This window comes from Petaurus breviceps, unplaced genomic scaffold (assembly GCF_028583685.1).
Source record: "Petaurus breviceps papuanus isolate PSGF00001 unplaced genomic scaffold, PetGlider_PUasm1.0 91023, whole genome shotgun sequence".
In the NCBI taxonomy this organism is placed as follows: Eukaryota; Metazoa; Chordata; class Mammalia; order Diprotodontia; family Petauridae; genus Petaurus; species Petaurus breviceps.
This window is the reverse complement of record NW_027187398.1, coordinates 128,110-151,378: the sequence shown is the minus strand read 5'-3', so window position 1 is coordinate 151,378 and position 23,269 is coordinate 128,110. Positions and strand designations below refer to the sequence as shown.

The window sequence follows — 23,269 nt, the reverse complement described above, 5'->3', positions numbered from 1 at the left end:
GTGTGTGTGTGTGTGTGTGTGTGTGTGTGTGTGTGTGTGTGTGTGTGTGTGTGTGTTTCACGTGTCTGAGGCTGCATTTGACTCCAGGGCAGGTGCTGTAGTCACTGTGCCACCTAGCCACCCACAGTAGCAACAATATTGTAAAGATCAGTTCTGAAAGACCAAAATCAACAACTACAATTCCCATGGACCCATGATGAAAGATTCCCTCCACCTCCAGAAAGAAAACTGATGGCCTCAGTGAAGATTGAAAACTATTTTCTTACATTTCTCTTTTTCTTGGAACGTGGCTAATGCAAAAATTTGTTTTGCATGTCTATCTGGAAGACAAATAAACAGCATTCAGGATGACTGATAGCACAGGCTCACTCACTCTTGATCTGGTGAGACAGGAAAGACACTAATAAGGGGTTAATAATCTTACTTTATTTTAATCTAGTTTCTCAGAAGAAAATTGCTGATAATGGGACCATAAACTCCTACAGCATTCCCCAAGCACTCTTCTTGCAGGGGCCAGCGAGAAGGGGAGGCAGATACCCCTTTGTCTCAATGGGGTCAGTCAAGACAGGCACACCTAGTGCATCCCTTAAATCCCTTCAAGCCTCAATGGGGGCCAGTTGAAGCACACACAGATTGCCCTCCAGCCTTGATGGGGGTAGATCAAGGCATGCACAGCATTTGTGCATTCAACCCTAAGGTGCCCTATTTGCTGGCCAATAACTACGTGTTTTATAGGGTTAACAGACAAAGAAGGCATATTGCCAAGGGGTGACTTCACAAGGTTACATTAAGTTTTAGCATTATCATGTCAACTCAGCATAATGCATACACACTACATGTTTATGCCTTTAAGCACAAATGTTCATTTTGTTGCAAGGTTATACAAAGATACACAAGTGTGGTGGAGATGTTTTGAACCATAACTGTAGGAACTCATATCTAAACACCTGGGAACAAGAGATTGCTATGGCTGGATTCTGGGAAACTGAACTCTAAGGAATAATAACAAAAAGTCACTTTACGCACTAAAATCCACCTTAATTAGACTAAGATTCACCTTACTTACACTATCCATATTTGTAATGGTTTTTATTTTTCTGGCCTCCTCAATAAGTGAGGGAGGAGAAAGGAGGAAATTTGGAACTGAAAACAAAATAAAATTGAATTTAAAAAATAACATTCTCTCTAACCATGAGTTCCAAAGTTGATAAGAATTGAGATTTTGATCCTTTGGGGCTGTTTTTCAGCAAATCATCAATGTGAGGCACTTAGGCATATCTTCTTTCTTTCTTTTCTTTTTGAAGATGGTGTGTTTTTTTCTGTTGAACTTTTTTAAAAAATCACTTTTAATGATTTCATTTTAATTAATGTATGACATAGGGAAAAGACTAATGTCTTCATGATGAGAATATAGTAACGCAATTTATATGTTAAATTCAATTGCATGAGGAAGGAAAGTTATAAAAATAAATAACACTTGAATCCCAGAATACACATGACAAGAGATTGATCTAAAACTTTAAAATTATAGCTGAGTAGCAAAGAAAAATTCATGAAAGTTGCTTTCATTCATTCTTCCATTTACCTTTCAGGAATTTATGTTGACACTGTAAATTCCCTGGGCCAGACAGCACTTTTCACTGCAGCATTGTTAGGTCTTCCCAAATTAGTTGATATCCTGGTGGATTATGGATCAGACCCAAATCAGTAAGTATCTTGCAGTTATGATGTAAAAGATTGACAATTGCTAAAGATGCCTTAGATCTTTCGAAAATCATATTGTTAGAAAATAGTACTAGTGATGTTGACCAGTTTGAATTATGAAATATTTATTTAATTAAGAAGCAGTTTTACAGAACTTCCATCAAAACTTTCTAAGGTAAGCCCTTCTAGGCATATTTAAATTGAATAGATGAGACATTTGTAATTAACATTGTCATTTGCACATTTTTTATTAATGTATTAAAAATCTGTTCTTTAAAAGTTCCATTACCTAGTCATTTATACTATTAGTTTACTTAATTAGTTTCTTCTTTAGACAGAATGTAAAAGTAATTGTTTAGAACCAGTAATTTACAATGATGCCTTCCTGGATTAATTTTTGGAGTTTAGTTTTCAATAAAACACCATTCTTTATTCCTTAAAATTGATGAGACTTGAAAGCAAAATCCTTAAGTTTTTAAACTTGACTAGGTATTCTTTTAGGAGGTTGGGTGAGGTATTTACACTGGATTTGTGTAAAGCCAAGCATAAGCAGCCTCCAGAGGCCTGCTGCTGTGAATAGCTCCAAGGTTCTGATTCCCTTAGTATAGTGAACTCTCTATTTATTCAGCACTAAACTAAATCAAAACATTCACAGAAACCGAAGTACAGCATTCACAATGATATAATAATTTATTGCTAAAGTGGCCACATAGTTTTCACTTAAACTGGCTACATAATTTTAAACAAAAGATATCATTCAGTAAGTCTTTTAAATTAATCATCCTTAAGGAGCAATCTTCCTTAAGTGACACAAAGTACAAAGGTCAAAGTTTTCCCACCCCTAGGTCACATTGTCTTAATCTCTCAGTCAAAAAGTCTTCTTTCTTCTTGATTGGAGATTAGTTCCCAATCATCCTTACCTCAGTCATCCTTAAGGGGATACAAGGTACAAAGTACAAAGTTCTCCCACCCCTAGATTACAAGTAAGTCATGATCTTGTCAATCAGTACTAAGTATCCAAGGAGAAGTCTTTTCATCTTTTCATCTTAGCTTGAGGCTGGCTCCTGAATTCCATGGTTCTTCCATGGGTCCAGCTCCCTGGATTCACAGGCAGGCACTTCTCAGCTTCTCGTCCAGCTCCTTGTCTAGCTCCTCGTCCAGTTCCCATTCTGTATTGAAGCTCACAGTGTCCAGTCCACATCAAGTCCTTCATATTTTCTGTTTCTGGGAAGACAAAGCTTAACAGAGCCAAAACAACATTTATGCACGTTGCCAGCACCATCATCAGTTCACTATCTGCCTGTGAAATCAACAGAGAACTCAACACAAATCATCAGTATAGTCCCAGGACCTCTGAAATCCTCCTCCACAATTTCTGTAAACAGACAAGAAAATCCTCTTTTAGGGCTTCTGTACAGACAAACACAACAGAACAAACAGAGTGCCTGCCCCCAAGATCGTTCCCTTTTTCAGTTCTGCTCTGTCCCAGGTGTGCTCCTCCTTATATATGGTGGTTCTCCTTCCAGTTCTGCCTCTTCCTGTTGCATCAGCAAGTTCCTCCCACCTTCAAATCACAAGGGACTCAAACAAGGTGCTAAGTACTTAAGTAGCTGAAACAAGGTACTAAGTACTTCTTTGCCATTACAATTTGTGACAGTGTAATAGTAATGGAATTTAAAGATCCCCCTGTATTGGCTTGGTTTTCGGGTTGAGTATTAAAACCCAGAGCTTGTGAATCCCACTTGTGGGATGGACTTGTTGACGTGAAAAGAGAGGGCTGAACTGGGAGGAGCTGGTGCCATGGATTTAGAGAAGGCCCAAGTAAAGAGAGAGAGAGAGGCGGAAGAATTTTTGGGAGCAGCATTGTGGAGGATTGCTGAGGGCCAGTTCGAGCTGCCACCCAGAGCTGCCAAGGACTGAGAAGACACAGCTGTGATGCTGGTATTTTGTCTGTTTTGATGTTGTTTTGCCAGATTCATCCTCTGGTGAAGGACAGTGCTTTTGTTGCAGAGGTCCTAGAACCTTGCTGTTGGTTCAGAAGCCCTGAAGAAGGATTTTCTTGTTGTATGTTTACAGAAATCCTGGAAGAGGGTCTTGCTGATATTTTCAGGGGTCCTGAGACTGTTCTACAGGCAGAGAGTGAATTGATGAGGACACTGGCAATGTATATTGTGGCTTTGTTAAGCTTTGTCTCCCCAGGAACAGAGATTGCTGAGAACTTGCCTCGGGTCAAGATGAAGAAAAGACCTCTCTTTGGGTATTAAATGCTGTAATGATATCTTTTTTTTTTTTTATATTTTTAAGCAATCGGGGTTAAGTAACTTGCTCAAGGTTACACGGCCAGTTATTTCTGGGTGTGGTGCTGAGTGTCTGAGCCCGGATTCGATCTCCAGGTCTTCTCAACACTGGAGCCGGTGCTCTTACTCACTGTGCTACCTGGCCACCCCCTGTAATGATATCTTAACCTTGCTGTAGCTCAAGGGCAGATGGCCTTTATGCTCTCCACTACCCCTTTTGAGAAGGTGCTATTATTAACTGATGATAATTGTAATTAAATTGTGATCCAGGTGTGGGAAACTTGACTTTTTTGTGCTTTGTGATTGACCAAATGAATATACTTTGTTTATGATTGGAAACTAATCTTAATCTCCATTTGAGAAGAGAGACTTTATGATTGACTAAATGTACTGTCCACAGGTGTAGTACTTGAAAATTATTGAATCATACTTGGTGAATGCTGTATTTTGATTTTCTCTGTTCTGTGAATGTTTTGCCTTAATTTGTCACTGAATAAAATGTAGAGTTACTTTGCTGGTATTCTGAACCTTGGAAGTTGCCTTTGCTTGGCATTACAGACAATAGTTCAGAAATTTATAGAATCAGAGAGGTCTCCAGAGCATTACCAGTTGTGTGTAGTGCCTGGTTTCCCCATCACCCAACCTCAGCCCTCCCTCAGGGAAGTAAGCAGCCTGCCAGGTCAGTTCTACCCTCCCACAACGGATGTGGGCCCTTCACCAGTCAGCACACCTCCACAGAGGTGGACAGGCTTCTGGGTTGGGGAGACTTGGTGCCAGCAGGAATTTCAAGGTGTATACTGACCAATCACTGTTCTTGGCCTCTGCAAGTTTCTGCTTATGTGGAATCCCTTTAAAAAGCCAACATATTGTCCCTGCAAAGCACTGTCTGATCTGGGCATGATCCCGGCAGTCCTGCAGTAATAAAGTCCACTTCCAAATTTTAATCTTGGGTGTCTTTTGTCTCACTCTTTTCGGCACAACAGTGTATATATTATACATGGCATAATTAGACTAGGTATAAATATCAGCCTTCATAATAGAACTGGATCATAGAAGTCATATGATTTAGAGCTAGAAAAAACCAGAGATCGTCTAATCCAGGGGTGGGGAACCTGAGGACTCAAGGCCACATATGACCCTCTAGGTCTTCAGGTGAGGTTTGAATTCAGTCAAAGGGCTGCACTTGAGACACTAGAGGGTCACATGTGGCCTCAAGGCCTCAAGTTCCACACCCCTGTGTCCCTGCCTTTTATTTAGAAGATAAAGCTACACTGAAGAATGTAATATAGTTATTTATAGATAGTATACGGTTACATGATAAAGATGTTTCTAAACTAGTGGTCTCTAAAGTGGGGGCCTTGCAAAGAATGGTTGTAAAAGTTGTGATTGCTCTGTTGTAAGATGGGAAGATAGCTCTAATTGCATTCACCCAGCAATAGTTAATTCAGGGTTTGTTTACAATACAACTACATCCACATTTCACCCATTCTCTGCCAGTACTCCCCTACTCTACCACCTCCAGCATGTGGGCAAGTTCCTAACCTCTCCCCTTGAGTGATTATAATTTATTCAGGTTCTCAAAACATCTCTGCTGTGTTGGTCCTGCTGGGAAAATTCTCCCCTTTCTCTGCCGGCATAACGGAGAAATCACCTTAGGACTTTGGCAATGAAATCTTCAAGAGGGTAGGCTCTTCCCACCTAGCCCTAGCCTTTCCCACCTGCATTTTTATTTTGGATTGCACAGAGTGGAAGTAAGCTTCACAGTAGTGTGCCTGTATTAAGATGGGTCATAGTTTAATATCTGTAGCTAGGAGAGACCTCAGAGCCATGTAGTCTAACCGTGTATTTTGCAATCTGGGAAACTGTGGCCCAAGGAGGTTAAATGACTTGCCCAAAGTCACACAGCAAACCATTGATATAGAAAAGGCCATATTTGTGACCCCATTATGGAGATCCATAGGCTTGAGGAGATGCTGCCACTACAGGTCTTTGTCACCTTCTCTGATACTTGTAGACCTAAGAGTTGCATACAGCACAGAGGTTAAATGGCATGTCATAGCCACTGTGTTTCAGAGGCAAAACATGACCCCAGTTCTTCCTGGCTTCTAGCTCTCTATTTGTTAGGCCATACTGCTTCTCTTAAGTAATTTATAAATAAATATACATATATTGGGGATTTATGCTCAAAAATGTTAGTAAACCATTGCTCTCAAAATGTGTTTTCTGGTTATCTACATGATTTGAATTTTTTATGCCAGTGATTATTTCACTCTAAATTTTTTAATATGAGCTTACTTATCTTTGAACAGTAGACTTGTATATGTGGTCCCCTATTAGAATATAAGGTCCTTGATGTCAGGGACTATTTCACTTTTGTCTTTGTATCACCCAGTGTTTAGCATTTTACTGGGCACATAGTAAGCATTTAATGTACTCTTGTTGAATCAAAAATGCTTGTTAAACATGGTAAATTATTTTATGGAAATAAACTTAATTTCATCTATTTTGTCCCCAGATTTCTTGGCATTCCAGGGATGGCCCCACACCACCAGGCTTTCCAGATCGGTGTTCTATCGATACATTATGAGGCAGTAGGGCTAGCACAGTGGATAGAGTACTGGGCCTGAAGTCAGGAAGACTTGTGTTCAAATTCTGCCTCAGACACTTACTAGATGTGACCCTGCACAAGTCACTTAACCCTGTTTGCTTCTATTTCCTCATCTATAAAATGAGCTGGAGAAGGAAATGACAAACCACTCCAGTATCTTTGCCAAGAAAACCCCAAATGGGGTCATAAAGAGTTGGATGCAACTAAAATAAGTGAACAACACAATCTAATAGCTGAGTTTAAACCACATTTCTGTCATTTACAAGCTGTGGGACCCTGCACAGCTCACTTCTCTGAGGCTCAAGCCCTAAGACTCTAAATAATGGGGGAAGAAGAAAAGGGAAATACAAACTGCCAATGTGGCAGTATCTTTCAATCCTAAATATATTTTGGTTTTTTGCCACATTAGTTAGTAGAGTAATGAACTGAAGTGTATTACAGTGGTATAGTGAAGAATACCTTAGTTCAAAAGAATACCTACTTCAGAATTCATAGCCCTGATTTTTGGTCATAGCTCTGGCACTAGCATGTTTCATGACCAGCCATGGGTGTAAAGGGCCTCTATTTTTTAAGCTTTCTGAATTTGTGGGTTTTAGAGGCTTGGAGAGCTAGCTAGCTGCATCTGATGACTCTTCACATTTGCTCTTTGGCCTGGGGGAAAGTTTCTACTCACTATTTGTGGTCTAACATTTGGTCTTAATATTACTTAGTCGCTGCTTTGATGGAAGTACACCTGTTCATGCAGCAGCATTTTCAGGCAATCAGTGGATCCTCAGCAAACTGTTGGATGCAGGTGGTGACCTGAGACTCCATGATGAAGATGGCAAAAAACCTCAGACCTGGGCATTGTCTGCAGGGAAAGAGAGAAGCACTGTGGTAAGGCTGTGCCCCAGAATGAGGTGGAGTGCTTTCTAGGAAGCAGCCCTGAGTTCAATTAAATCTTCTGTTATAAGAACCATTCAGGATTTTGATCCAAAAGACATGAAGGTGTTTGCAACAAATCATAGCAATAATATTATTTATTAATATCCATAGTACAACTGAGACGCTAGTAGAGGAAGTTAGGTGGCAGAGGGGGTAGAGTGTTGGATTTGCAATCAGAAAGACCTGAGTTCAGATCCTATCTTGGACATTTACTTAGCTGTGTGATCCTAGGCAAGGGGCTTATCTTTTCTCAACCTCAGTTTCCTCATTTTGTAAAAAGAGGGTAATAATAACACCTATTGTACAGGGTTGTTGTAAGGATCAAATTATTTTATATATATGTGTGTGTGTGTGTGTACATATAATTATATGCATATATGTATGTGCATATATAATGCTTTGCATCCACTAAAGCACTGTATAAATGCTAGACATTTTTTTCAGTCAGCAAAAATCTACATTCTTACCCTCCTATACCAATCACACGCCCCCCTTCCCCCTTACAAGCATGTATGGTCAAGCAAATGAAATCTCTGCATTGGAAAATATTTATCTCATTTTGCATTCTGAATATTTTTTTTTTGGAGAGGGGAAGGTAGAGCAATTGGAGTTGAGTGACTTGCCCAAGGTCACACAGCTAGTTTTATGTTAAGTGTCTGAGGCCAGATTTGAACTCAGTCCAAGGCTGGTGCTCTGTTCACTGTGCCACCTAGCCACCCCTGCACTCTGAATCCTTAACCTCTCTGTCAAGAAAGTAGCATGTTTCATCAGTTCTTTGGAATCGTGGTTGGTTATTACACTGATAAGAGTTCCTAATTCTTTCAAAGGTATTTCTTCTTTACCATATTGTTGTCATTGTATAAATTGTTCTTCTAATTCTGTTTATTCATCATATACAAATTTTCCCAAGTTTATCTGAAACCATGCCCTTCACTTCTTATAACATTATAGAATTCTGTCATATTAATATACTGTAACTTGTACATCCCTTCACAAATTCATGGATATCCCTTCAGATTACCTTTCTTTGCCACCTCAAAAAGAGCTAGAAATATTTCTTCTGTACATCCCTAGTTCATTTTGGTTAGCACTAATTGCTCCTTTAACCTATCCTCACTGTGATTCCCTCTCCCACCTTTTTCCTTTCCCTCCTGAGTGAAATGTATGTCAATACATTGTGTGTGTGTGTGTGTGTGTCTGTGTATGTATTCTTCCCACCTTTAACCAGTTCAGATGAGTGAAGTTCAGTGTCAGCCCCTCTTCCTATTGCCTCCTCCATATTTGTATAGTTGTCTGCTTGCTCCACCTTGATTATTTGAAATGATTTTCTGTAACCTTTCCCTTATCCCACATCCTAGTGCATTCCTCTTCTCTCTTTCCAGTCTTCTCTTAAGATCATAAAACATAACAGAACCCCCCAAAAGAATCAAAGAAAGAGAAAAAAGGACTCTTACGTACAAAAATATTTATGAGGTCTTTTTGTGGTAGCAAAGAATTGGAAACTAAGGGGATATCCATCAATTGGTGAATGGCCAAACAACTTATGGTATATCAATGTGTTAGAATATTGTGCTGTAAGAAATGGTGAATAGGATGGTTTCAGAAAAACCTGGAAATACTTGTATGAACAGATGCAAAGTGAAGTGAGCAGAACCAGAATATGTTACACATTAACAACAATATTATAAAGATAATCAACTCTGAAAGACTATCATGTTTTTTCTTTTCTTTCTTTCTTCCTTTTCTGCCTCCTTTCCTTTCTTCCTTCTTTCCTCTCTCCCTCTTTTCCTTCCTTCTTTCCATGTCTGAGAGATATGGGCAGTTTTCTTTTAAAGATTTCTTGAAATACTATGTCTAGGTTTTTTGTGTATGGGGGGGATGGTAGACGAATGATTCTTAAATTTTTTCTTCTTATGTTTTGTAGTCCACTTGTTTTAACCATAAGATACCATATATTTCCTTCTATTTTTTTCAGTCTTTTAACTTTAATATTTCTTTTTGCCTCATAAAGTCATTGAATTCTACTTGGTCTTTTCTAATTTTTTTAGGAGTTTGTTGCTTGGGCAAGGTCTTTTATCTCTTGTGCAAAGTTATTAATTTCTGTTTTGATTCTTTCTTCAATAGCTCTCATTTCTTTTCTAATTTTTTTCCTTAAGCTCTCTTATTTCATTTATAAAAACATTTTTAACTCTTAAACTCTTGCTTCATGAACTTTTTCAGTTTTTCTTTGAAGCTTTGCTAAAAGATGTTTTGGAGTCACTGTTTTCTGTTTGTATCTTGAGCTTCTCTGCCACCAAAATATTTTTTTTATAGTGGGACTTTTTTTTTGGTTTGCTCATTCTTCCAGTCTACTTCCTGATTTCACATTTGATGTTAGGGCTGGGCTATGTTGCAAGGAGTGTGTGGGCTTCTCCTGTTGCTGCTTTCTTGGAGGCTTAAGTGTTTTGTGTTATTTCAGAATCTCAGGTAGAGGCTGGGAGTTTGCAAGCTTTCAGTTCTTCCTAAGTGTTCTGATCTAGGGCAAAGTATGATTATTGCCCCCTAGTCTGAGTTCTACAAGTTTCTGGACTGGGTTTGGGTCTTAGCAACAGTAGATGGTGCTGGATTGAGCCCTTACTGTTGGTGCAGGCCCTCTGTTGGTATGAAAGGGCAGAGTTATAGGCTCCTCTTAGATCTGGGATTTCTGCCCTGGTTATTCCTTTGCAGGCTGGGTTAGAAGCTGTACCTGAGACCCAGCTTAAATTCTAGGATCTGAACCACACAGTTTCTGTTTGCTTATGAACTTTCTTTTTTCAACACTGCCAGGGCTTCTATACTTGGAAGTCACTCCCTGTTGTAGGTCTTCTTTCTCAGTCTTCCTTGTATCTGTGAGGAAGTTGCCAGTTAACCCCTTTTACCATAGCAATGCATGAGTATGGATCTAGTGGTATCCTGGTGTGGGTCTGGGATCTCCTCTTGCCCAGGTAAATAGCCTCTCACTGGGCACATAACTGCCTCTGACCTGACACTGGCCCCAGTGTTTACACCTTCATAAACTGGTCTGGACATATGATTTACTGTAACTGTTTTCTCGATTTCCCCATCAGGATTCAATCTGGTGCATTTCCTTGATATGTTTGAAGGAGTTTTTGCAGGGTAGGAAATCAGCTATACTGCTTTCTGCTACTCTGCCATCTTGGCTCTGCTCCTTCAATGCTAGCTGTTATTATAGGTTTCTACAGCCTTCATCTTGGCTCTGCACTATGCAAACAGTTACCTCCAGGTCTGTGTCTTCCGACAAGCCAGGCCAGGAGTTGGGCTTATCCTCCTCTCAATGGTCATCTTCTCCAAGAAGCTCAGTAGTGAATTCCTTTTCCAGTGTAAAGCTGGTACTGACTGAGAATTCTGGAGCTCCAAACTGTTGAATACCCAAAGTTGCCTCAGGATCCCTACTCAGACACTTAGATGCAAAGAAGAAATGAGACAGAAGAGGCAACCTACCACCCAGGCTCAGGTTCTCTTAGGCAGGCTACATGCCCCTACCAGGATGTAGAAGTCCCAGAAAGGAATCTTCTATGCTTCTTGTTGCAGAAACAAATGAAGAGACCCAGAGGGCACAGTCACTCTTTTTCAATTCCACTACATGAACCACTACTGCATTAGTGATCAGTCTTTTCCTATACAGGCTCTGCCCCTTACCCAGCAGCCATGACCAGGGAACGAGGGTAGAGGAGCAAGGAATTACCCAGGGTTTCCTGTGTCATCCCAAAGCAATAAGCTCTGATAGTGTCCAACTACATGTCTCTTGGAAGTGGTCAGAGTTCAGGCTTAGACCATGATAGATAGGGGAATACTACTACTATTTATCCCTTTCCCTACTGCATATGGAAATAAAACCACTCTTAGCCTAAATCCAATTAATATTCTCATATCTTAGATTATAGGGCTATAACATCATTTCAAGTCAACTCCATTTATTGAACACCTTGCAAGGTTATACAGCCACAAAAACAAAACCAAAATGGTCCCTGCCCTGAAGCAGCTTATATCCCAATGAGGATACATTGTATGCCTGGATACACAAATGTAAAATGTATTCATAGCAATACAGAGTAATTTCAGGAGGGAGAAACCCCAAGAACTGGGGGATCCTTAGGAAAGGGCTCATGAGAAGGTAGCCCTTGTGCTGTATTGGAAGGTGAGGGTGAAGGAGGAGGATTCTACAAGTTGAAGATGAGGAAGGAGAGCCTTCTACACATGAGAGACCACCCATACAAAGATATGGAAGCAGGGGTTTAGATTTTTTGGGGGGAGGGAAATTGAGGTTAAGTAACTTCCCCAAGGTCACACAGCTAGTTTTTGTGTTAAGTGTCTGAGGCCGGATTTGAACTCAGGTCCTCCTGACTCCAAGCCGGTGCTCTGTTTTCTGAGCCACCTAGCTGCCCTAGGGGTTTAGATTTGGATTGTTGTCTCCTTCTTCCCTCACCCCTTTCCCCTTCCTCAAGTATTCTTTTGACCAGATGTATAAGTGTCTGATGTTGAGAATTTATGCATTGTTTATTGCAGATGTTGGAGTTCATGCACCGCTGTGCCTCCCATATGCAGGCAATCATTCAGGGATTTTCTTATGATCTGTTGAAGAAGATTGACTCTCCACAGAGACTCATCTGTAGCCCGTCCAAATTTGGCAACCTGATACATGGGTAAGTGCCCTCCTAGCTAAGAAACTCAACCAGGGACATAAGTGGCCAGTCATCTAGTTGTTAAACCATAATGGTCATATAGGTCATTTGGTTATAATAGCTGCCACCCTGCTGGATTACCAGACTTGGCCAACAAGGCAGGGGGGGATACCTTCTTCCTTCACCATTTTGTGTAAACTAATTCTGTCCTAAGATTTCTGCCTGTTTGTACCTTTATTTTTGGTGTGGTAGTAGGAAGGAGGGAGATCTTTTCTGATATGATCTAGTGAAAAGACACTTAAAAATGTCAGTCTTGGAAGAAGGACCTAGGATTAAGATTTCCTTCTGACACTTACTTAGGCAAATTACTGAACCTCCTAGCACCCAGGCAACTAAAAGTTACAGGGAAGCTGAGGACTGGCTTTGGAAGAGGGAGTTTCCTCACCAAGAGTTCCCTATAACAATGAAATTAAAGGTCCAGAGCTCCAAAAAGATCCAATAAAAAAATGAATTTTGGCAGGGAACAAAAAGGATAAAAACATGGAACCAGAAGAAGACAACAAAGTCAAAACTCCTGCATCAAAAGTTTCCAAGAAAAATATGAACTGGTCACAGGCTAAGGAGGAGCTCAAGAAGGATTTTGAAAATCAGGTAAGATAAGTAGAGGAAAAATTGGGAAGAGAAATGAGAATGATGCAAGAAAATCATGAAAAGCAAGTCAACAACCTGACTGAAGAAAATAACGCCTTAAAAAATAGACTAACTCAAATGGCAAAAGAGGCCCAAAAAGCCAATGAGGAGAAGAATGCCTTAAAATGTCGAATTGCCCAGATGGAAAATGTGATTCAAAAACTCACTGAAGAGAATAATTCTTTCAAAATTAGATTGGAGCAAATGGAAGCTAATGACTTTAGGAGAAATCAAGATGCTGTTAAACAGATCCAAACAAATGAAAAAATAGAAGGCAATGTGAAATATCTCATTGGAAAAACCACTTCCCTGGAAAATAGATCCAGGAGAGATAATTTAAAAATTATTGGACTACCTGAAAGCCATGATCAAAAAAAAGAACCTAGAAATCATCCTTCAAGAAATTCTCAAGGAAAATTGCCCTGATATTCTAGAACCAGAGGGCAAAATAGAAATTGAAAGAATTTGCTGACATCTTGAAAAAGATCCCAAAAAGAAAACTACTAGGAATATGCTAGCCAAATTCCAGAGTTCCCAGGTCAAGGAAAAACTATTATAAGCAGTCAGGAAGAAGCAATTTGAGTATTGTGGAAACAATAAGGATAATACAAGATCTAGCAGCTTCTGCATTAAGAGATCGAAGGGCTTGGAATATGATATTCCAGAGGTCAAAGGAGCTAGGATTAAAACCAAGAATAAACTACCTAGCAAAACTGAGTATAATGCTTCAGGGGAAAATATGGTCATTCAGTGAAATAGAGGACTTTGAAGCATTCTTGATGAAAAAACCAGAGCTCAACAGAAAATTTGACTTTTAAATACAAGAAGCAAGAGAAGCATGAAAAACAGGAAAAAGAAATCATAGGGAACTTATTAAAGTTGAACTACTTACACTCCTACATGAAAAACAGTAATTGTAACTTGTGAGACTTTTTTCAGTATGAAGATAGTTGAAGGGAATATATATGTGTATATATATATACATACATATATGTGTATGTGTATAAATATGTATGTGAGTGTGTGTAAATGTATACATAGACAGAGGACACAAGATAAGTTGAATAGGAAGAGATGATATCTAAAATACAAAATTAAGAGGTGAAAGAGAAATGTACTGGGAGAAGGAGAAAGGGAGAGATAGAATAGGGTAAGTTATCTCATATAAAAGAGGCAAGAGAAAACTGTTACAGTGAAGGGGAAGAAGCAGGAAGGTGAAAGGGAATGGGTCAACCTTACTCTCATTGACTTTGGCTTAAGGAAGGAATAACATACACACTCAAATGGGTATCTTACCCTACAGCAAAATAGGGGGGAAGGGGAGAAGAGGGGGGATGATAGAAGGGAGGGCAGGTTGGGGAAGAGAGTAGTTAGAAGCAAACACTTTTGAAAAGGGACAGGGTCAAAGGAGAAAATAGAATAAGTGGGGGGCAGGATAGGATGGAGGGAAATAAAGTTAGTCTTTCACAATATAACTACTGTGGAAATGTATTGCATAACTACACATGTGCAACCTATATTGAATTGCTTGTTTTCCCAGTTGGGATGGGTGAGGAGGGAAGAAGTGAAAGAATCTGGAAATAAAAGTTTTAAAAACAAATGTTAAAAAATTGTTTTTTACATGCAACTGGGGAATAAGATATACAGGCACTGGAGTATAGAAATCCATCTTGCCCTACTAGAAAGTTGGGGAGTGATGGGGGAGGATATAAGAGAGAACAGATTGGGGGAAGGAGTGTTCAACAGGCTTGCTATCTTGGGGTGGGAGTAGGGGAAAGATGGGGAGAAAATTTATAATTCAAAATCTTGTGGAAATGAATGTTGAAAACTAAAAATAAATAAATTGAAAAAAATTTTAAAAATAAATGAATACTTGAGGTCATAGTAATTCAATTAGTGCAGTTACTTGATAAATCTTTCTTGAGTGACTGAATGAATGAATGAATATCTTTCCTTTGTTCACAGCTTGTTTCAAGCCCCTCCATGAGGTTAAAATGTGATCAAATATTATTATTATTATTATTACTTCTATTATTTCTTGGTCCCTGGCTGTGTTCTTGATTGCTGAGGTTATGAGACAGCTGAGCTTAAAATAAATGCAGTATTACTGTCATTAGGAATTCAACTGCTTGGTGTTTATTTCCAGGGAAGTTTGTGAATATTGATGCAGAACAGGAAATTTCATTTTGCTTTAAACGCTTACAGGCGAACTTTCTCAACAATTCTAGGGCCATGGCACTCAACTGCCAACCCCACCAGACTGAACTGTTAACAATGTGACAACTTAAAGTGGCAATGAGGAGATAGTACACAGGCCTTGCAAAACATTCATGCAGCAAAATATGAATATTGGAACGAGAAGCACTGTGTTGTGTGCTCTGCCCTTCTAGCAATAATATATCATTTCTGTTTTCTTTGCCATTCACCCTGAAAGGGAAAGTGGACAAAAGCATTACTTCTTCCTGATTCATGAGAATTCAACTTTACTATTTGTATGGATACTGCCACCTAGAAATATGTGCATTCCAAAAACAGCCCTTTTTTCCCTTTACAGATTTTATTTAACAGATTTGTTTTAGTGTCTACAATATGCAAAACAGTGAACTGGGCACTGATAATATAAAGGAATGTAAGTCTTAGTCTCTTTCCTCTAGAGAGCTTACAGTCTAGTTGGAGAGACAAGACATATAAAGAAGTGTAATTGGAAAACTAACATGAGTTGAAGTTAGATAATTTTTTTGCCTCTAACTTCTCATGTGAGCTTGAACAATTCACTGCACCCTAAAAACCTCAGCTAGTTCTCTAAATTTAATAATTCAATTCAATAGACATCTCTTAAGCAGCTGCTGTCATGTCCTGGAAAAGATGCCAAGCTTAGGTAGATAAGATAGTTCTTAATTATTTTATCATGCTGACATATCAGCATACAGTATAGGAGGAGGAGCGAGATCCACAGAAAAGTAACTGTGACCTAAAAAAAAAAAAGTAAATAAGAAATGCAGAAACCAAAGTGTTGTCTGAAATCTGAGGGAGAAGAGATCATTACCAGCTGAGGAACCTCAGGAAAAACTTGGGGAAGCTGGCAGTATCTGATTTGGGCTAGAAAGGTCAGGTCAGGAGAGAGGGGGAGGAACCTTCCAGACACAGTGGACGACGGCATGAAGTGGGAAGAGGGAGGCCTCTGGTAAGGGATAACAAATAACTAGAATTCATGGAGGGGAGTAATATAAAAATAGAGAGAGTTGTGCTGGACCAGCCCGTGGAAGGAGGTCTCTGATTACCAGACTAAGTAAAGTTTGAGTTTTACTCAGTAGGGAAGGGTTTTGAGCAAAATACTATAACAAGTTCTTAACATAGGAAAGAAAAGTGTAGGCTGAATTGAAGAGGGGAGATGTTGGAGGCAAGAAGCCTTGGTAGGAGATTTATGCAATAATCTAGGCAGGTGACAATGAGACCCTGTTCTAAGATTTTGACAATGGGAATAAAGAAGAGCTGAACGATATAAGAAATGCTGCAGAGGAGGAATTAACAAGATTTGATAACTGCAGGTGAGAAGTAAAGGAAAGGAAAGTCAAAGATATCAGTACTTTTTAACTTGGGAGATGAGGTGAATTATGGTGCCAGTGAAAGAAGTATTGAAGTCAAAAGAGGGAGCAAATTTTGGAAAGAAGACAGTAAGCTTTATTATGGACATACCGAGTTTGAGGTGCCAGTAGGAAATTCAAGTGGAGATATCCTATAGGAACTTGGAAATGTGAGTGTGGGTTTTAGAAGTGTGGTCAAAACTGGAGCTATAGATTTGGAAGCCATCTACAAAGTGGTGATAGTTGAAGCCATGGGAGAGGATATGACTCTGTGCAGAGAAAATGTAGACAGAAAAGAATAGAGGGCCAAATACAATAGCACTTAACTCAAAGTCTTAGGATGATGTCATAAATCCATTGAAGGAGACCAAGAAAGAAGGGTTATAGAGGTAGAATTTGAAGAGTATTTGTTAATTGGGGAAGGTAAAGAAAAAGGGAATATTCAAGAGGATATGGTCAGTTGTTAAAAGCTCCAGAGAGGATGAAAACAGAAAAGGCTCTTGGATCTGGTTATTAGGTGGTCATTGGTGACTTTGGAGAAAGCCATTTGATTAGCATAGTGGGGACAGAATCAGTAGTTGCAAAGACTTGGGGAAATGTAAAAGGTATAGAAATGGAGGCATCAGTCATAGGTCACGTTTTCAAGAAGCTGAGAGTGAAAAGGTATTGAGGAATAGAGTAGGAAGTGGATGGAGTAGAAGAGTGAAGTGAAACCTTTTTTAAGTTTGAGTAGAGGGAACTGATAGGCTTGTCAGGCAGAGAGAGAAAAGCCCCAAGAGAGAGAGGAGATGATAGTAGGAGTACTAGAGGAGAGGAAGTCAAGAGCACACACAGAAGGGTTAAAATCATTATCATCTTCAGAAAAAGATGTATATGTTCATTAAGACTAGGCTCCTGTTGGCCTGTCTCCTTTATACTCAGGGATATCTCTTCCTCTGAAGCATGGGAGAAGGAAGAAAGACTGAATGATGATACTGAGAAGTTTTGAGGAGTGAATATGAGGAAACACTTCTCTAAGTCATCTGCTATCAAAATAGGGGATACTGTTTGAGGCCTTGAGAAATTCGGAAAAGGTTTGGAATCATTGCTGTAGGAAATGAGATAGGGAGTCAGTAAGGGTGGAATGAAAGAATTGCCTAACAATGGTGAAGGCCCAGATCAGGTTACACATCATAAATTTGTGGGGGTTTTCACAAACCTGTTATTTCAATAATGTAAATAACTTGCTAAGTGGAAATACCCTCCACCAATGCAAATCAGCAGCTCGTCTATAACTTGTAGTCTTAGAGAGTTTCTCCTGACCTGCCCTTTCTAGCCCAAATCAGAAACTGTCAGCTTCACCAAGTTTTTCCTGAGGTCCCTCAGCTGGTAATGATCTCTTCCCTCTCAGATTTCAGATAGCACTTTGTCCACTCTATCTCATTGCCTGTCACTATAAATTTATAGAGGATGAAATCATCTTGATTATGTGACTTTCTTCTGTTATACTCAGCCTGGAAGCAGGAATGACAGTGAAGCTGAATGATAAGGTTTATTGAGGGTAGTAACAGCAAAAAAAAGTGGTTGAGGAATGGCAAGAATTTTTATGGCAAGGGGTGGCCAGGTGGCTCAGCGAGTAAGAGCACCAGCTCCAGTGTCAGGATGACCTGGGGATCAAATCTGGGCTCAGATACTTAGCACCACACCCAGGAATAACTGGTCGTGTAACCTTGAGCAAGTTACTTAACCCCGATTGCCTAAAAAAAGAAAAAAGTTTTATGGCAGTGAATTATTAAAGTGGAAAACCATGATGTCAAACATGGCTATGATGGTGAGTGAAACCTTTGAGAATAGGGAGGAATTAAATGACAAGAGGTGAAGAAGAATGTAAAGAGCTGGTTCAGTGTAAGGGAAGAAGTGGGAGGGGGGAAGTTTAGGATATTGTGAAATTTCAACATTCAGGTTATTTGAGATGGGACAGTTCTGGAGTTCTGGGAGATGATAAAGGTCAAGGGTATCACCATGGTTTATGGTTGAAGAATGATGGAGAAGAGAGATCTCAGAGTTGAGGAAAATGAGGGATTTGCAGTCCTGATGTGGCAGGGCTTGTCAGCATGAATATTAAAATTCCTGAGGATGATGACAAAGGATAGTTTGGGGGAGGAAAACCAGGGACCAGGTACTAAAGTCCTTGAGAAAGCTGGGAAAGTGACCTGGAGTTTTATAGGTGACAGCAATGACGTTCTGAAAAGTGACATAAATAGATTGCATGGACTTAGAAGAAGGAAAAGTTATTAAAGAATGGGGTATAGATCCTTAACCTTTTCTGTGTCTGAACCCCCTTTGGCAGTCTGGTGAAGCAATATAGACCCTTCTCAGAACAATGTGTTATGTAACATAACTACATATGTATGACATAAAAATGAAATACATAGGATTACAAAAGAAATAAAGGGTCAGTGAAAATAAAAGTTGTCATTTTTCCTATCCAAATTCACTGACCCTGTTAAATCTGTAACCCCCAGTTTAAGCACCTCCCTGGAAGAAGAATGGCCTAGAAATGGTAGCAGGGAGCAAGATGCTCCTGCAACCTCATCCTGGTTCCATCAGATTCATGGGTGGGACATTTTGTGTGCCACATGAGTGGTATGTATGAAAAGTAGTATTAGGATTGGCCTGCCAGGAAACTTAGTCCTAGAGCATTTCTCAGATGTAGATAGCTGATCCTTTTTTTTTCCCAATGTTCTTAGAAACCCTGACAGCTCCCCTAATCGCCTGCTCAAACCTGGAGTTGTTTCTTCCAAAAACATCTACAGCTTTGGTTTTGGGAAGGTAAGTTGTTAAAAATGACAAACTGCTGGTCAGTGTAGGTGCTTAATTCCTCGTTACTCCTTTCTCTTTCTGCCCCATCCACCTTCCAACATAGCAAGTGGGGATTTTCTTCCTTATTTTAACTTCAAGAAAAGAAAGTCCTTAGTTTGAGTAGTAGAGGTGGTCCCCTAAATGATTCCAGTATGTGATTTATTTGGGCATTTCATAAATCGGTCCTTCAGTTATCAGTGAGACAAAAGAATCAAATGCAATCAAGCAACTTCTGACAGTGGATGGCAACAATCACTGGCTTCTGTTCTTTCTTTTCACCCTAATGGAGGGCTTTATATTTTCCTCATCAGACTGTAGGTTTGTGTGTCCCTTTACTCCTGGATCCTCTCTTTCTACATATATTTTTTTTTGGAGGGCAATTGGGGTTAAGTGACTTGCCCAAGGTCACATGGCTAGTTTTTCCCGTCTACATATATTGTTCTATCATTTAACAATCACAAAAATTTTTAATTTTGTTTTCAGTGATCTTGGCCTTCCTGCTTCCATTTTTTCCCTGTCCAGTCCTATACTTGAGGAAAATTATTTTAGCATATTTGTGGAGGTTGGATTCATCTATCTAAGTGTCTTATGTCTATGAGACAGACCTGCAGGCAATTTCCAGGAGTCTAGAAAAGGCTATACAAGGAGACAGAAGCTTTTTAAAATCTTCTAACTCTTTAATCTCCCAGTCTCATTCCCAAACCTGTTCACCCAGTGACTTTAGAAAATAACTTTTTCCACTATAGATGTCCTCATTAATGTCTCTACACCTGAAAACCTTTTTGTCTTCACCTGTTTTCTTCTATCTTTTTTGATAGGATGAGGTGACCCTTCTCCTTTCCTAGGCTTACCCCTTTGCTTGATCCTTTATTAATCACCAGGTCTCCTCTGAGAGCTTGCTCCATCATTTCACTCTTCCCCCCCCCTTCTCTCTCTCATCTTTATTCCCTTCCTCCCTGCTTATGTTCTCAGAATCCTCAATCTTAAAAACTTTTTTCTGCTACCTTTTCAGTTTCTGTCTTATATTTTTCTTCTCCTCCACTACTAAGGTCCTAGAAAAAATAATCACCTCTGTTACCCTACTTCCTCACCTCTCAATCTCCTCAATTCCCTGAAATTTGGTTATACACCTGTTCTTCTGACTTCTCTCTTTGAAGTGTCCAATGACTCTTTCATTGCCAAATTTGATGGCATTTTTTTCATCCATTTGGAGCTTTCCACAACATGTTGGCACTGTAGCATAAAATGCAACATCCTTATCCTAGAATAGAAAACCTCCCTCATTCTGCCTCACCCTGTCCCCTATGTTTTCATTCTTAGTTCAAATAATTCCCTTTCATGTCCTTTCCAGTCCCATTGAAATTCACATGCTGGCTATTTTTCATGTGTCACATTCCATCCCCTGTCTCCTTACCTTTTCAAACCAAGTGGTCCTTTGTGTCTGGAGTGGACTTCCTCTTCCTCTCCACCTCATGGGATCCTCAGCTCCCTTCAAAGCAGAACATTTCCTTGACCACTCCCCCTCCCTCTTGAAATAACTTTATAGTACTTTGTGTTTGCTTACTTGGACCCAGGATGTTTAAGTCCTTTGAAAGCAGGGAGGTTTTACTTTTGTCTTTTTATCCCTAGCTCTTCACATAGTACTTTGTTTACAATAGGCACTGAATTGTTTAGTGATGAATTTTGGAGTCCTTTCTAAATCAAGACTTACAGAAAAGAATCATTGGTCTTGTGAGAGAAGATATTTTGGACCTCAGAGTATGCCTTCAAAAAGACACTATTTGGAAATGTTAAAATAGACAGGGTGTACTGACTCACCCCTTTGTGCAGGTGGTTGGTCCACAGGTACTGCACATTACACATTTTCAATCTTTTTCAGCAGGTGGATGATTTGTGCTGACTTTTTTTTCTCTAACAATGCTTTTTGTTCTATGGGATGACTCTTTGGGAAGGCAAGGGGAAGCATGTTTGGAGTAATTATGATGGTGTAAAAAACAAGGCATTGATAAAAAAACACAAAAAGAAATAGAGGGAGTATAATGAGGCAGTGTGGTATAGTGGAAAGAGGGTTGAATTTGAAGTCAGGGAACCAGGTTAAAATTTCAACTAAGCTATTTACTAGCTATGAGAACTTGGGCAGTCACATCCCTTTCTGGTGACCAGTTTCCTCAACTGTAAGATGACCTTGAAAGTCCTTTCCATTTCTAAATCTAGTGCTGTATTTTTTTCATTGTACTAGTCCTTAAACTATGTAAGTTTGTAACTCTTATGTAGCTTAATCCTTTTTCTTTTACTCTTCACATTATGAGGAAAAGTTTTGGTTTCAGTTTTATCTCACAGGAGGAACACAGCTGGCTTATTTGGGATCACTCCCAGTTGTCGGAGAAAAGGAAGTAATTCAAGCAGATGATGAACCAACCTTCTCTTTCTGTAGTGGTCCCTACATGGTCATGACAAAGTAAGTCAAAATGTGCCTAGGGAACTTGAACATTTGCTTTCAGTACTGTAGGAAGATTGAGTTATCATAGATCAGTTATTTATATGTGTCTTTCTTAAAATTTGGATGTTTCTACCCAATCATAAGAACCCTTATTCCTTATGAAACCATTATTGTCACCTGTGTAGGTAAAGTACTGCTTTTCTTGTTTTGTAACATCCCAAATCATTATCTTTTCCTGTCACCTGTTCAATCCAGTACAAGTTGTAGTGGTGAAATAGGTCAAGATGTTGACTCTAAGAAAGATCTCAGAGGTATTTTTATGTGTAGCTAGAGAACTGACCTGACCATCTTCCTTTTGCCACCATCATCAAACATAAAATAGCAGCACCAACCAGGGCAGCTCTTTCTCCCACCAAATGGTCCCATTTTCACAGGAACAATATTGATTCTGAAAGAACTCTTATCATTCTATGACTTGGGAGAAGAATCTAGCATCTAGTCCAGAAAACTCCTCTGCCTGGTTTTCATCACCCTTTATATTATAATCTGGTTATATACTTCCCGTGCAGCCTTATATCCTTATACTCCGAATATTTATTCTGTTATTAATCTGTCTGGTATCTTCATTATCCTTCTCCCTCTGCCCTCCACTCAGAAAACACATTCTTGTTTCAGTTCATTGTTCTGAGTTTCAGGGGCTAATTTTCAGAAGCTAGTGGTCTCTTTTCTTCAGCCACCAGCATTTAGTAGCAAATGCTCTCCAAATGGTTATTTTTTTTTTGGTAGGTTTCCCAGCATGCCAGATATGTGAAAAGACAATTTCTCCACTAAACTTATATATCTGGGAGGTTTATTTAGGAGCATAGCAAAACTGATTGGGTCCTATGACAATATGGAAGGAATAGAAACCATCTCTCTCTGATATTCCTTCTGAATATAAAAAGGGCAGGCAGCCAGTATGATGTCTTGATTCCTGGGCTTTTATAACTTTAGAGTACTTTTTGGTTTTTTTTTGAGATTTCTACTTCCCTGTTTCTTTACCTGATTTTGGACTTCCTAGCATTTTAATTAGTAGGTAAAAAACTACCTCTGTTGCCTCCGTTTCTATATCTATGCTTTAGAGGTATTAAAACATAATTGGTTGAAAGTATGAAGAAGAAAGAATCAGTTAACTCTTGCTCAATTTATGGCTAATCTTGTAGATTAATTGTTCATATTCCCATAACTTTTAGAGGAGAAAGCCTGGAAAGGTCAGGAATATAAGGCATAAGCAAATAGCCAAGAAATCCTAAAGATCCCATTAAGTCTGTCTATAACCTCAGTACACGACGATTCAATTCTCCCAAGCCAATCTCCAAATTTTAAAGCGCACTAAGTAGGTGTCTCAGCAAATTGGTTTTCATTCAATTAATGTTTTGCGTAGTACTTCTTGTGTTGGGGTATCTTATGTTTTTAAGATGAGCCAGAGTAGAAATAGAACAAAAACCTGGAGAGCATGCTCATGGCACGGTTGGAACTGC

At 39.4% G+C, this 23,269-nt stretch overlaps 1 protein-coding gene across 1 annotated transcript in view; it reads left to right on the top strand.

Annotated features, from left to right (window-relative positions):
- The window catches only part of TEX14 (testis expressed 14, intercellular bridge forming factor), a 165,828-nt gene that overhangs the window by 44,897 nt on the left and 97,662 nt on the right, over positions 1-23,269 (top strand). Inside the window, exons 3-7 of the mRNA XM_069078160.1 lie at positions 1,593-1,707; positions 7,320-7,485; positions 12,079-12,215; positions 19,198-19,279; positions 21,637-21,767. Coding sequence (XP_068934261.1) covers positions 1,593-1,707; positions 7,320-7,485; positions 12,079-12,215; positions 19,198-19,279; positions 21,637-21,767 — 631 coding nt within the window. The remainder of the gene's footprint in view (positions 1-1,592; positions 1,708-7,319; positions 7,486-12,078; positions 12,216-19,197; positions 19,280-21,636; positions 21,768-23,269) is intronic.